The 14,912-nt window shown below is 36.8% G+C and overlaps 4 protein-coding genes across 8 annotated transcripts; 1 reads left to right on the top strand and 3 right to left on the bottom strand.

Annotated features, from left to right (window-relative positions):
- Positions 1–1,211: 1,211 nt before the first annotated feature.
- LOC108846877 (oxysterol-binding protein-related protein 1B-like) lies at positions 1,212–1,725 on the bottom strand. Its single transcript, XM_018620061.2, has one exon. It carries the CDS (start codon positions 1,598–1,600, stop codon positions 1,349–1,351), a length of 252 nt encoding a protein of 83 aa, XP_018475563.1. The 5' UTR covers positions 1,601–1,725; the 3' UTR covers positions 1,212–1,348.
- Positions 1,726–2,689: 964 nt separating this feature from the next.
- Positions 2,690–3,103, bottom strand: LOC130509188 (oxysterol-binding protein-related protein 1B-like). The gene has a single exon (XM_057004913.1). It carries the CDS (start codon positions 3,101–3,103, stop codon positions 2,852–2,854), a length of 252 nt encoding a protein of 83 aa, XP_056860893.1. The 3' UTR covers positions 2,690–2,851.
- A 245-nt stretch (positions 3,104–3,348) lies between these two features.
- Positions 3,349–9,933, bottom strand: LOC130509187 (serine/threonine-protein kinase EDR1-like). 5 transcript variants are annotated; one of them, XR_008943329.1, is made up of 18 exons: positions 9,779–9,933; positions 8,855–9,192; positions 8,578–8,775; positions 8,316–8,504; positions 7,982–8,232; positions 7,778–7,864; positions 7,599–7,691; positions 7,220–7,315; positions 6,895–6,972; positions 6,391–6,478; positions 6,008–6,245; positions 5,772–5,895; positions 5,651–5,670; positions 5,362–5,518; positions 4,711–4,999; positions 4,531–4,603; positions 4,275–4,416; positions 3,349–3,687 (listed from the first exon to the last, which is right to left on the bottom strand). XR_008943329.1 is itself a non-coding variant. In XM_057004910.1 (17 exons), the coding sequence occupies exons 2-17, from the start codon at positions 9,068–9,070 to the stop codon at positions 4,334–4,336; spliced, it is 2,280 nt and encodes a 759-aa protein (XP_056860890.1). In that variant the 5' UTR covers positions 9,071–9,192; positions 9,779–9,933; the 3' UTR covers positions 4,014–4,333. The 5 variants fall into 5 exon arrangements, 3 of the variants coding, with proteins under 3 accessions (XP_056860890.1, XP_056860891.1, XP_056860892.1); XR_008943328.1 differs by having other exon boundaries at positions 3,349–3,665; XM_057004910.1 differs by lacking the exon at positions 3,349–3,687 and having other exon boundaries at positions 4,014–4,416.
- Positions 9,934–13,602: 3,669 nt separating this feature from the next.
- Positions 13,603–14,911, top strand: LOC130510082 (heat shock 70 kDa protein BIP2-like; the record flags this gene model as incomplete). Its single annotated transcript, XM_057006425.1, has 4 exons — positions 13,603–13,760; positions 14,143–14,410; positions 14,524–14,738; positions 14,832–14,911. Coding segments are annotated over exons 1-4 (618 nt in total), but the record flags the coding sequence as incomplete, so codon positions are not given.
- Between the last annotated feature and the right edge of the window lies 1 nt (position 14,912).

Below are 14,912 nucleotides of genomic sequence, written 5' to 3'. Positions count from 1 at the left end.
GTATAATAATAACTAATAAAGAGTAAGATGTTTATATTAGCATGGTATTAAAACCAAAAAAAAACTAGTTCTCTCTTTTCTTCAAATCTTTTTTTTTCTCTCTTACACGCCAAACTTGGAAGTATCATTTGGTCGTTGGATACATTGATCAGAATTGAAAAATCACCTTCTTGATTCGTTGCTTTGGTTTTTATAATTTGTGCTGCAGGAAGTGATGTTTTGGGAGCTGAGGCAGCCACATGGTGATCCAGAAGTGTTGGCTGCTGAATCCAGGGAACAATATTACAAGGTACCCTCCTATTCGTTAGATAATCATCCTTTCACGGTATGGCTACTTGTTTTACGGTTTGAGCACTCATGAAAAGCGTATTGGTTTTGCACGAAACTCTTTAATATTCATCGACACTTCGGTTTTTACTCTCTTTGACTTTTTGGATTGTTTTTCTGCAGCTGAAAAATAAGCTACAGCTTCTCACAGTGTATTTCATACACACCAGAGATAACACTTAGGTTTGTCTTTCTCCTACAAAGAACATCAAAACCTCTCAAAATAAATATAATTCTATCTGTGTTGGAACTTCTGTTAACAGTTTTGGTGCTGGCTTGATGGGTTCATTAGCTTACATGAGAATGCTTGGTAACACTGTAGATGCCATGGCAGATGGTGCAAGAGGAGTTATGAAGAAGTACGTGTTACCTCTTTCTATTCAAATTCATTTCGGTTTAACTATATTGAGAAGACTCTCACTCACATTTGTCTTTTCTTCTTGGCTGGATTGATCTATATCTAATAGAGGTGCAGCTGCACAGCCACGGTTACTAGTACCGGTTGTGTTGGTTATGATAGTCAATAGATGGAAAGCGTAAGCCTTTTCTCTCTTGTCCATTACCATATCTTTTCATTGCAACTAACTTGGTTTCATCAATCAGATTTACTTTTTGAATTTTTTTGGCAGAATACTTGTTCCTGAGTATGGATTCATGCACTTGGAGTTGATACCAATGTTGGTTGGGTTCTTACAAAATATCTACATTCTTTCAAGCTATAGAAGAAGCCGTCTCCATTTTCTACTAAATAAAAGTATAAAACGATGTAATTGCACTAAACTTCAGTTTATATAACAAGTTAGTTTTGTTCTGTGTTAAAAAAAAAAGTTATATTTGTTCTGTGTTAAGGCCAATGATAGGTCAAAGTCAGTGTTGTAAGAAAATGTAATATAAATTCATTCGTAGCTGCAAACCACCAACAGATAACATTACATAGAAATCAAAATGCATAAAAGAAATTAAAGTACTTAAACCTAAGTGAAGTAAAACATAGAGAGTTAACCTATTAACTCTTTAAGTTTCAGACCAAACCAGGTCCAATGTTGGTCTGATCGTAATCTACGTGAAGTCTTCCTTCGTAAACATAATCGAGCTTCTCACAAGTCTTCTCAATCTCTTCAACATCTTTCTCGGAGCAAGTATCATCGGCAACAACAACGGTAGTTTCGTTTTCTTCAGGTTTGTAGTTGGCGACTGAACGATGCCTCCAAACAACAATCTTTACGACCTTGTCGTTTCCAAAAGTGGTGCAAGAAATGACTTTCGCTTCCATTTTTTTTCTTTGAGTCTTTGTTTTTACTCTGCTTCTGACGCAGTCGGACAACTTTAGGATTAGCAAACACTAAACCTCGAACGAATTCAAGTTAGAAAACTCTGGAAATCCACTAGATTAGATAAAAGCTCTCAATTAGAATAATTTGTGTCTTACAAGAGCCTAGAACCTCTCCTTATATAGAGAATGATCTCAACCATAAAATAGGAAAAAACCAAACTTGAAAACAAAAAAGGAAAAACTCAAAAAAATGGAAAATATAAAAAAGGAAAAACTAGTAAATCTTTCCTACATCAGTCTCCTCCACGTGAAAGGCATGTTTGATATGCATCAAACTCTTTAATCATCATAATAAGCTCTTTGGTTCTTACTCTTTTTGGATTGTTTTTTTTTTCTTTTTTTTTGCAGTTGAAAAATAAGCTTCTCACAGTTGGAATTGGTGGTGTAGGTTTAGTCTCAGCTTATATTTCATACACCCCAGAGAGATAACACTAAGGTTTGTATTTCTCCTGCAAACAACATCAAAACCTCTCAAGATAACTGTAAATCATCTGATCCGGACTTCTGTTAACAGTTTTGGTGCTGGCTTGATGGGTTCATTAGCTTACATGAGAATGCTTGGTTAGATGCCATGGCAGATGGAGCCAGAGGAGGTATGTAGTACCTGTTACCTCTTGAGAAGGCTCACTCACATTTGTCATTTCTTTCTTGGCTGGATTGATCTGATAGAGGGGCAGCTGGACAGACACGGTAACTAGTACCGGCTGTGTTGGTTATGATAGTCAATAGATGGAACGTGTAAGCCTTTTCTTTCTTCTCCATTATCATATCTTTTCATTGCAACTAACTGTGTTTCATCAATCAGATTTACTTTTTGAATATGTTTGGCAGAATACTTGTTCCTGAATATGGGTTGATACTAATGTTGGTTGGGTTCTTTACTTACAAAATTGCTACGTTCTTTCAAGCTATAGAAGAAGCCATATCCATTTCTACTAAAAAAACCGATGTCTAAAAGCACCAACTTCAGTTTTTATAACAAGTTAGTTTTGTTCTGTGTTAAGGCCAGTGATCAGGTCAAAGTCAGTGTTGTAAGAAAATGTAACTAATAAACTCACATATAAAACTCATTCATAACTGCAAAATGCAAGAGATAGCTTAGAACATAGAAATCAAAATGCATAAAAGAAATTAAAGTACTTAAACGAAAGTGAAGTAAAGCATAGAGAGTTAACTTTAACTCTTTAAGTTTCAGACCAAACCAGGTCCAATGTTGGTCTGAGCGTAATCTTCGTGAAGTCTTCCTTCGTAAACATAATCGAGCTTCTCACAAGTCTTCTTAATCTCTTCAACATCTTTCTTGGAGCAAGTATCATCGGCAACAACAACGGTCGTTTCGTTTTCTCCAGGTTTGTAGTTGGTGACTGCACGATGGCTCGAAACAACAATCTTTATGACCTTGTCTTCTCCAAAAGTAGTGCAAGAAATCACTTTGGCTTCCATTTTTGATTTATTTTGAGTTTTTTTGTTTTACTCTGCTTCTGTGTAGAATTAAGAGAAGAAGAGTGATGGATCATTTATATAGGGAAGAATCATGTAAATGTTTATGGTGCAATGTAATCATGAAACATACATGCATGTAACTGAAAGTGGACCACCGATTTCATTTTGCATATGACTCTCAGTAGTGTCCCCACTAGATAATAATATCACAAGAAATTTTTTTTTTTTTTTTAAAACACAACAACTTCATTCAATTAAAATTAGGTGGAGGTCATAAAGACCTTATTAACATCTAGAATCTGTTTTGAAAGCTCATCAGCTTGTCTGTTTTTCTCTCTCGCAATCCAAACAAAAGACACTAAAGAAAATTCAGACACTAAACAGAGTATGTCAGCGACAACTCCATATATCTCTGTTATATTGTTCCCATTCTTAATGACCTAAGCTCTTGAACATTTAATTCTCTGCACTTGAGTAGACCAGTTAGTAGAGTAAGCGCTTCTCCCATCAACGGTGAAGAAACCCACCTCTCTCTCACTGCAAACTTCCACGTGTCTTCGTCCTTCACAAGAAATTAAATAACCCTAAATATATCTGAATTAGTCGAGAACCAGGCATATAATGTTAAGGTAACGTGTCCTATAAGTTCCGTAGTTTAGTTGGTCTATGTTTTGCTTGCTTGGGATGATAACTCAGATTGAGAGATGCAAGTTTTGTGGATGATAGCTTATTTCTTTTCATAAACTCCATTTAGATGGTAATTAATTTGTTTTAAGTTCTGACTTGTTATTGCTCACGTATTAGTTATTATTGTTCTGTTTATTATGAGGTGTTTGTCAGCAGCAGCATATGCATCACACTTGCTAATTTCATCTTTGTTTAGAAGATAATGGATGGATGAACGAAGTGATTACATATCAAAGAGCTCTTTATTTTTCCCAATAAGAATAGCATTACATATATATATATATATTTTTTCTTGAAATAGACCATAATGCTCTTTAATAACCAAAAACACTGCCTGTGAGACCATGACACTGCTTGGTATTGTCTACATTTGGTGCCTCTATCAAAACTGAACTGAGAATTTTTCTCAATAGAGCCTTGAAGCTCGCATGATCTTAAACGTTAAGCCACTCAAGTTAATTTAGTAGCAGAGATCGAAAAGAACCTGGGCTGCTTTTTGAGCTAGAACTCCTTCGGCTCATATCCCACCACAGAGAAGTGGTGCTAACACAGTGTATACTCACAATCTAGCAAGCCTCTAAGTATCTCTTCACAATTCGGGCGTTCCTGAGGCTCTGCCCAACAATCTACAGAGAAAACATGGCAACATATCTCAGACTGTAACAGTTGAATGTTATGAGAGAATAAACGAAAAGAAGAATCAGATGTTCAAGAAAATATGGCGTATAACAACATCGAACCTGCAATTAGTTTGCTCAGTGGACCATCAGGAATCTCAAGACGTGACCGTTCATGCGCAACAGCAAAGATGACCTAAGAAACAGCCTTTCAACAATCAGTCCAATTCACATACACTGAAAAAGTAGTCAAATGTGAGAGAATGAACAGCGCTAGAAGAATCATGGCACAGCATATTGTACCTTCTCAGGTGGAACACCTTCCCATGGTTTACGTAAAGTAGAAAGCTCCCACATTATGACCCCAAGACTAAAGATATCACATTTCTCCGTGAAAGGTTCGTTGCGGATGAGTTCTGGAGCCATCCACTCTGGTGTACCAGCAGATGAAGTGTCCTTCATGTTTTCATCAGTCATTATCCTCGACAGCCCAAAATCACAGATCTTGACTGTCCAATGTTTGTCCACGAGACAGTTGGCACTTTTTAGGTCACGGTGAACTACTTTCATCCGGTGTATGCACATCAAGCCCCTTAAGCATCCAAATCAAATATACAAACCAGCATAATAAGTAGTTTGAAGTATACAATCTAGGAAAATATATATAAGATGCTCTTGTTTCTTATGTAGAGTGAAACAAATCAGGTTTAAAGGGGTGAAACAAATCAAGTTTGTTGACTCCATTAAGATATAATACTTAATAAGGAACTAATAACTAAAAAGAAAGATGGTTGACAAAAAAAAAAAACTAAAAAGAAAGATGACATAATAAGCTTCCAGCAGTTAATGGATCTCTGCTAATCCTCAGATTCACAAACCATGATCCACAGTTTTGAGTATCGAAGGCAGACAAAGAGCACAGAAAATTGATAACATTATAAGCAAGCTATGTACCTGCAGATGTCTCTTAGCATCCTGAGCCTTCTGTGCCAGCTAAGTTTCTTCTTCTGACCACTCATGTGTATCAGATAATACAAAGATCCCAGCTCCATGTATTCCGTGATCATGGATAAGCGCGGAGGCTTTGTGCATGCACCAAGAAATAGAACAACTGCAAAATCGTAGATCACAACTTGTCTGGTTAAGGTAGATGAAAAAAAATAATCTCAGATATGTCTCCACAAATTATTTAATAAACATAACATGAGAGAGAGCCATAGGTTGTGAGGAAAACAAAAATCACCATTTGGGTGGCGAACTCGGCTGAAGAGAGAACCGCAGATGCCCCAGCAAACATGCAAAACAGTTAGTAGAAGTACACAGGGATTGATCCAAGAATGACCAAGCAACTGATAACAAGGTACCTGAGAATCGATATCTCATTGCAGAAATCTTCCATGTTTTCGGCAGTAAGATCTTGCTCCAGAAACAGTTTTATTGCAACATCTGTCCCGTTCCACACTCCACGAAAAACTTCACCAAAAAATCCTATAAATGGAAAACGTAAAACATTGATCCTTTATACTACAATGCTAATTGAAAATGAACTAAAAATTGCATTGTCTATATCAAAGATAGTATTAAATTTAGAGCAGCTTACCAATCCCCACCCGAGTTCCAACAGTCAGCTCTGAGAAGTCAATGTCCCATTCTTGATAGGGTAACAAAGGCTGATTCTGCAATGTGGAAGACTCAACCACTTTATTCCACGTATCCTTCACGGCAAAATCTGAAGGCCCTCTCCGTCCGAATCCTTGACTCCTGTAAGCATGAGGGGATGATGGCAACGACATTGTCTTCTTTGAATTTAACACATCATCAAGATGGAGGCCAGACACCTGGGAAATCACCGAAGAAAGCACAAGAGTTTATAGAGGTAGGAGCCAATAAATTCAACTTCTTAGTGCAATGACCTTCTGGAGAAACTCAGAACGTCTATACAACATAATAGTCACACTTAATTAACAAAGATCCCCAACTTACATTTTTATTGATACCTGAGCTGTTTCCATCCTCTCGGCCATGCAAGAGACGATTTTGCTTTGATTTCTCATACATTTCTCGTACAGCGCTTCAAAAATTTGTAAAATCGAAGTCAAACACAAGAAAATCATAGTGCCACAGCAAACTCTTAATGAGTTTTTCTCACAATTCTCAGTACTTTTTATAACAAAGTTAGAAGGAGTGCCGTTACGTGGTTTACGGCTTTTGTGGCAATGAGAGTGAAAAAAATAGTTTCATGTTAATCACATTAGTACACCACCATCCTACAGACACCTAAGCATTAAAGAGTTTGCAGATAACAGTTTTTTCATTCTAGAGGGCTCGTGCCGTTTCATGTGATATAATGACAGCTGTTAAGATGATTAAAGATTTTCAAATTACCTTACAACGTAGAAGATTAACAGAACAAATTCGAATAAAGAGCCTTTCATATGCTTCTAAACCACGAAAGTAGAAACAGTGCACAAGGTTGAGGATACCAACCTTGCAATGTCATCCCCAATCTCTGGTGTCATCCTGAAACTTCGTCGTCTAGTTTTACGAATTTCTAATGTGGATGAACTGTTAAAAAAGATAAACATATTAAAAAGTTGTTTGGACAGAATATACATATTTCTCTGGGCATTTAGTAATAGTAAAGGTTAGGGTCTGCAACCACAGCATCATACGTTGATTTTAACATATGTGAGCAAATATCGAAAATTTAGCAAAGACTTGAATAAGCAACTAATGTCCAGTAAAACATGCTGACTAGATGTATGGAAAAGGCTGAAGAATTTGGTATGCACTAATGTAAGAATGAGCTTACCTTGAAGGAGATGCATCACCAGAGTAATCCCTAAATGAGTGCCTACCAGTACTCAACATTGATCGTCCACGTGATCGCATAGATGGGTGTTCTGGGCTGCAAATGTAACAGATTGCCGACTTTTATCAGTTATGTATAAAGAAAGTCAAAGAAAGGCACGCTTCAAATAACTCGTACAGAATCGCCAAGCAAATTTTCTCAGATACAGTTTTATCAAGAGATTTAAATATAAAAGCAGCAAGAAGGAGAGAAACGGTAACTTTTACATTTTCCAACTCATTACTATGTCTAGAGAGAACAAAAGGGTGTAACAGTGTAATGATTTGTGTAATTTATTTTCTGTTAACTATAATCCAAGTCAGAAAGAGCACGGAAAAACCTCGAGCTAGCTGTTCTCTGTTCAGCAATCACTTTTCTGCGGCTACGTCTCCAGAACACAGTGGCAATATTTGGTTCACTATGTGAGGTGTTACTGAAGGATAGAAAAAAAAAACACATTTCTATCAGAAACCCACACCATTAAAGATACAACTTGTCAGAAATATATGTCACAGGTACCTCAATTTTCTTTCAATAGCTGTAGCAGGTCTAAGCATCAAATTATGCAACGATGCATTTGGATATCCTTTTTCATCTTTTTCTGTACTGTAACATAGGAAACGGTTCATCACTCCCGGGGAAGCATATAAACAAGAGATGCGTCTAGAATGATCTGACTATAAAAAATGGTTTAGCAAGAATATCACACAACGGAAAGCTGACCTCTCAAGATCTCTTCTCTCGTATAAAGGACTATTGGGCTCCAAAGGCGAATCACAAGAGTCGTTTTCTGCAGAATCACTCTCTCCAGAAGGTGTGATGTGTGACATGAAAATTGCCTTGGCTGATCGAGGCACCAACTGACCAGGGAAACGGATTAGATCGACTAGTAGTTCAACGGAGTTCAGCACGACTATAACAGACATGTGTTTGTTAGAGTCCATGCAATCCACAGTCCCATCATTAGGCAGACCCTGCTCATATAAGAGAAGGTTGATTTGTTAAAGACAAATAGCACAAAATTAAACAGGATGAAACAGTAGAAGTTGAGGCTCACCACCACCAGCCGACTTTCAAGTCCTACAGTATCAGCTAAAACTTTGAACAAAATCGCCCGGGCTCGACAGCACCCACGCTTAATTTGGCCAAGCAACTGAGCACCATGGTTTTCAAACAAGAAGGCATTCTCCTCCAGAGCAAGCTTAGAAGGGCTTTCCAGTGTAGGACGCTTGTAAAAGTCAGACACCTGTTTAAAGATAAATGAATAAATGCCCAAGAACTGTGACAAAGAGAGAAAAGTAACTTAAGAGAGTTCCTACAGTTCCAGCTATTTTCTTGATCATCGAAGCAGGATTTGAGCCGCTGACAAGTGTATTGATCAACTGTTTAAGCATGGCGAGCTTCTTATCCTTGTGAAAATCAACAAGAATGACTTCAATTCTGACACCTTCCTCTCCCAAAGCATGAAGCTCACTCGGAGTAGGTAGTCTATTATATAGCTCCTTTACTCTCTTGTCCTGCAGCAAAAAAAAAAAAGAAAAAATCAAATTAGAAGCTGCATCATACTGATCATAAGAAAAAATAAAAACAGCTCACCGGAACAACAGAGTAAAAACCATTAGGAATGGGTTCACAAAGCATTCCAGTATCCCAAAGAAGCTGTGATGCTCTTTGACCTGGAGAGACATCCTGCTCAACACTCCTAGGAGGAGACTCCCTACTCAAACCTTCACCTTGAGATTCAACAGAAAGCAACTTAACCCTTTCCGCAAGCTCTGAAGATAATGATTCATCTTCTCCTCTCTCTTCCATCTTTCAGATAATTTATCAAGGTATGTCTCTTTACCCCATAAGAGGCTGTCTAAATCGAGAACAAGGTTCTGATTGGTGTAGAGTCTGACCCATCTGCTCTTGTTTCTGCACTTGTTTCTGCACTAGATAAGAAAAAAAAAGAATATGTAACCTTGTAAGGCAGGTAAAACTAGCAGACAGCAAAATAACATGGGCTTTAAAACAAAGGTTTAGTTTTGTTTGCCCACCGGATTGGTATTAAAAAATGAGCAAACCAAGAAGACTGTATCGTAAGTAAAGCAAGCAACTTTATGACATCAATTCGTTATTACTCCACCATTGGCCCCACAATAATCAATTATCACTAGAAAAGATTCGAGAATAACCTCAAAAAAAAATCCGCACAAAAGGTAGTACACTTCATCACACATTGATGAAGAGAAGCTAAATAAATCATCTTAATTTCATGACATTATTACGAATGTCTGAAGTCTAACAAGAAACACTAATGAAACCTCTCGTAATCTCCTAACCAATCAAATTGCAGATACCTAATTCAAAGAATAACGTATTCATCTATAATTGTAGGAGTAACGAATTCAACAAAATCGAACACAAACCTAACTGAAATTGAAAGACGATTAATATGGAATGGGATCGAGGAGAGAAATTGTAAAGGAAACAAAAAACCAAAGAGAATGAGGAAGGATCGAGGAGAATCGATTATACCGACGATAGCAATGAGGATACAGAGCATATCTGAGAGAGGGCTCTTCTTCTGACAGATGAATGAAGGAGCGAAGAAGAAGAAAGAGAGAGGAGGTCACGTGGGAAGGAGGGAGATAGTGAAGAAAGATGGGGGGAGTGGTCACGTGAGTTTTGGGAGAACGGATCGAAGAGGGGACCCACTGTTAAAAGAAATCCAGCTGGCGATGGGCTGTTGGGCCTCTACACTGTCCATCAGATTTCATACGATTCCAAGGCAATGGCTGTCCCTATTGGACCCTACTTTGTTTTTCTTTTTTTCTCGACTTCGATTTTTATTAGCCAATTTTTACTGGATCTCGAAGAATTTTTTTTTTTTTGATCAACCATCTCGAAGATTTTTAGGATCCGATTGATTGAGACTTTGAAGACATGACTTTTAAATTTAAACTGGCTGTTAAAACTTTTACCTTTTAAAATGTTCTGATGTAGCTTTAGAAATGTTTAAAAACATGGAATTGTGGCTTTAAGAAAATAAACTACGCAGAAAAGTGAAATCAGTTATTTTAACTGTGAAAATTTTAAAGAAAGTTTTTATGAATTTAGAGAGTTTAAACGCCTGACTGAAAATGGCTTTAGAATTAAGTTAAAGTCCCAACAGCCTGGAGAGTTTAATTGCCAAACACCAATCACAAAGATAATGATGCACAATCTAGTACTCTCTCCGTTTCATAATACTTGATGTTTTAGGCTATGCACAATTATTAAGAAATTTGTTATTTATTTTAAAAAGTATGATTAAAATATAAATTTAAAACTATTTAGCTAATTACAAAAGACACTGTTGAGTATGATTGGTTATACAGTTTTTAATAAAGTAAAAAGTAACATTGAAAGTTGAAAACATCATGTATTTTGAAACATCAAAACTTCCTAAAACTTCATCTATTGTGAAACGGAAGGAGTATTTTCTAGGAACATTCAAGAGTTATCTACACTTAACTAATTGTCCATCATTTTTTTAACCACCAAGAAAATACATTATTCTACTTACAGCCAGGATGAAACGTCTCTTATAAACCATAAAGTTACAAAAAAATCTGACCTAATCCATGAGACTTATACAGGACATCAATTCTGAACCAGGAACATGGACCATCACATGATTTGAGTGAAATCCAAGGATCGACTATATTTACACCGTAGTGCTTGTTATCAGATCTGTCTTTTTCACTGGAGTCAAAGTCTCAGAACCCTATTGAAATGTCAGGAAGGAACACAACTTTATTTACTCGTGCGTTAATACCCTTGTTCAAAAACGCGGCCGAGTAGCCGCGTTTGCGGCCGCTAAAACGTTAAACGCAAGCCAACCGCCGCGATTAAGACCAACTCGGCATAATTATGCGCCACATAATTAATCGACCGTTTAGTCTAATAAAACGCTTAAAAATCGGATTAATAACCGACTTTTACTCAATTAATTTTTGGCCCAATCAAACAAGTGGGCCAAGGCTTAATAGAATCATGTTTTACTTAGGAAGAGAAGAGATCATACCTTATTTATACTAGTTGATTGCCTTCAGAATTTTTATCATAAGCGATGTGGGATGTTGAGATATTGACGTGTCTCTTTTTCTATTTCTTTTTTTGCTGTCGTGTTTTGCTGTGTTTTCTTACTGGGTTTTAGATGGGTTTAAACAAACTTGGTAACTTGTGTTAGGCTTTGGATAAGCCTCCTATCAAACGTTGTTTTTTGTTTAAAAATTATATACATGATAAAAAATGTGATTAGTTTAATTTTTTCCATGAAACATATCTTTTAATAAATCTAACATAGGTAGTTGAAGTGTTAAACTATAGATATATGATATTTTTTATTTGTTTAATCACCTTCGTAGCTTTGAATAATTGTAGTTATATGTTAATAAGTATTGAAGTTCGTGGTACATTGTCTATATACAAGCTGATGACCAAACCCAAAATATAATCCATAACATTAATACAATAACAAATTTTTAAAAATATACATGTATTTATACCTAAATGTTTGTATTATATGTATAAACATAATATTATACGTATAAAAATACAAAAATTCCTCCCCGCGTACTCCCCGAATTTTTTCCGATTTTTCAAAAAATCGCTAGGCCCGGATGTACCGCACGCGTAACTCCTAGCGAGTTTCCGAACAAGGGTTAATACATATGTATGCATTACTCAGTCTATTTTGGTGAAAATGAAAAGTTATTGCTAAGTACGGAATAGTTCATGAACATCAGGAACAAAATATAAATGTTGAAAAGATACACAATAAGCGTGAGATTCCTAAGATAAATGTAGAAAATATGATAGGTACTAGTATGTACCAACGGGTATCTGTGTACTGGTGTATTAACCACTGAGAAACTGTCGGCAAAGGACATTCCTAAATGACGCACGTGAGAAATGAAAAGGATCTGTAGGTAGGTTTATTTTTGTGCAAAAAGAATTTATGTTAATGGAATAGTAAAAGTTAGAAATTAAATTAATCTGATTCGAGTTTGGTCCAAAAATCCGAGTTGAGTTATTTCCTTTTTGGATTTTCACCTCAACTATATAAGGCTGATTTTTTTTCTCTTTTGGTATATAATCTCTTCCTATTTTGGACTATTTATATGTCATAACATTCAAATACTTTTGTCAAAAAAAAAAAAAAACATTCAAATACTAGCAGTTATTAATGTTCTAGAACGAAAAAGAAACAGAGAAAATTAGCAATGGTCCGTGATGACACACACAAAATAAAAAACAAAAGTACAAAATAAAAAACAAAAGTAAAGTCAGGAAAACAAAGAACAGTAAAGTCTTTAGTAACCTGGATGTTGATGCCATGGATACACTAAAACTGGCTGAAACGGAGGCTACTATGTGGGCTGCGGCCCAAAAGTTGACTATCCGACACACTATACCACAACAAGCATATCAGCCTCTTTCAATTTCAGGGAGATGGTGCTTCACAGATGGTTCGAGGAAGGATAAAGACTCTTTCTCGGGACAAGAATAGTACAGTACTCTAGAAGGATATGAGAGATTAATGAGGGCACGAAATGTTCGGACAAGTATATCTCCCCTTCACTCGGAGGTAGAAGCATTGATTTGGGCAATGGAATGTATGAGGAATTTACGTCAGTTTCAGATTACATTTGCAACGGATTGTTCTCAGTTGGTGAAGATGGTTTCGGAACCAGAAGAGTGGCCGGCGTTCGCAAGTTATCTGGAGGATATCAGAAGCTTACAAAGTAGTTTCCATAGCTCACAGCTCATCTATGTACCAAGGACGGAAAATTCAAGGGCGGATCGTTTAGCACGCAGTGCCAGACAACAATTGTCTTTTGTCATTCACATGGATGCCGAGCTACCGGTTTGGTGTACAGAGTCAATATGAGTCTGTATGTTTGATGACAAAAAAAAAAAAACAAAAGTCCAAATTTTTCTTTAAAAAAGACTAATATGTGAAATTGATTAATTTGCCTTGGTCCTTAATTAGTCCATAATGATCATCAGAACAACATATAAACATTTTGTTCTCACAGTAAAAAAAACATAAACATGTAAATATTTCTGAAAATAGAAGCGACTCGAGACTGGGCCCAAAAAAGGAAAGAAAGCCCATTCTCTAGAACGAAATAGAAACATAGGACTAGCAAGTAACCAACGGCCAGGATAACTCCAACACAAGATCCGATCTGATTGGCTAGTGCGACAGATAGCCGCAATATCATTGGTCCACGTAATCGTGGATGACATAAGTCTACGTTTCGTGGTCTTCCCATAAAAAGCGCCTCCGGAGACTACCCCTATATAAAAAGCTCCCAACGAAGTAACTATAACTAAAATTAAATAAAAAGAAGCCACGACGAAGGGAAAAAAAAGTGAGATCCAAAGAGAGCTCGAACACACAAAGCATTCGCTATGGCTCGCTCATTCGGAGCAAACGGCACCGTTGTGCTCGCGATCATCTTCTTCGGTGAGCGATCTCTCAGATCTAAGTGTCTTTGTTCTCTTCGATTTGAGTATCATATCGTTGTTCCTGTGCAGTTGTGCGATCTTCAGTATTAGATCGATACTCTAATCGCGATTGGTTCAATAATGATTCGTTTACTGGATAATGTGGTTTGAATTCGTTAGGTTGTTGACGATTTGTATTTGCGAGATTTGGTGGATTATAGTTTTAAGATCTTCAGTATTAGATTGATACTCTAATCACGATCTTAAGATATTTGTTTGATAATGATTCGTTTACTGTATAATGTGGTGTGAAAATTATCTTATGGTTTGTTATTAGTATATGTATGTATATTCGATTATTGACTGATGGAATATATATATATATATGTGTATGTTTTCAGGATGTTTATTTGCGTTTTCAACTGCTAAAGAAGAGGCAACCAAGTTGGGAACGGTGATTGGGATAGATCTTGGTACTACTTACTCATGTGTTGGTGTTTACAAGAATGGTCATGTTGAGATCATTGCCAATGACCAAGGAAACCGTATTACACCTTCGTGGGTTGGTTTCACTGACAATGAGAGGCTCATTGGCGAGGCTGCTAAGAACCAGGCGGCTGTTAATCCCGAGAGGACTGTCTTTGATGTGAAGAGATTGATTGGGCGAAAGTAAATAATGAATTCCCTTTTTTTTTGGACTGGTGTTTTAATTCATTGGAAGTTTCTTGTTTTTGCGTATGGACTGTTGCTTAAATTGTTGGTTTCTTTTTTTGTCTTGGCAGATTCGAGGATAAAGAGGTTCAGAAGGATAGGAAGCTTGTTCCGTACCAGATTGTGAACAAGGATGGCAAGCCATACATTCAAGTCAAGATCAAGGATGGCGAGACTAAGGTTTTCTCTCCTGAGGAGGTCAGTGCCATGATCTTGATTAAGATGAAGGAAACTGCTGAAGCTTACCTCGGAAAGAAAATCAAGGACGCTGTTGTCACTGTTCCAGGTTAGCTTATTGTCAATTCTTCTTCACTCTACGTTTTTTTACATTTATATATACGGTTTTATTGATTCTTTATATGGCGTTGATTATGTGCAGCTTACTTCAACGATGCCCAGAGGCAGGCTACAAAGGATGCTGGTGTTATTGCTGGTCTCAATGTTGCCAGAATCATCAACG

Source organism: Raphanus sativus, chromosome 3 (assembly GCF_000801105.2).
Source record: "Raphanus sativus cultivar WK10039 chromosome 3, ASM80110v3, whole genome shotgun sequence".
Lineage (NCBI taxonomy): Eukaryota > Viridiplantae > Streptophyta > Magnoliopsida > Brassicales > Brassicaceae > Raphanus > Raphanus sativus.
The sequence above is the reverse complement of the archived record's forward strand: the minus strand, read 5'-3'. Positions and strand labels throughout refer to the sequence as shown.

Coding starts and splice junctions, on each gene's coding strand:
- LOC108846877 (XM_018620061.2), bottom strand. CDS start 1,600: ATGGAAGCGAAAGTCATTTCTTGCACCACTTTTGGAAACGACAAGGTC.
- LOC130509188 (XM_057004913.1), bottom strand. CDS start 3,103: ATGGAAGCCAAAGTGATTTCTTGCACTACTTTTGGAGAAGACAAGGTC.
- LOC130509187 (XM_057004910.1), bottom strand. CDS start 9,070: ATGGAAGAGAGAGGAGAAGATGAATCATTATCTTCAGAGCTTGCGGAA. Junction 6,479..6,894: donor ATTGGGGATGACATTGCAAG/GTTGGTATCCTC, acceptor AAATTTTTGAAG/CGCTGTACGAGAAATGTATG. Junction 6,246..6,390: donor GCTCAGGTATCAATAAAAAT/GTAAGTTGGGGA, acceptor GTGATTTCCCAG/GTGTCTGGCCTCCATCTTGA.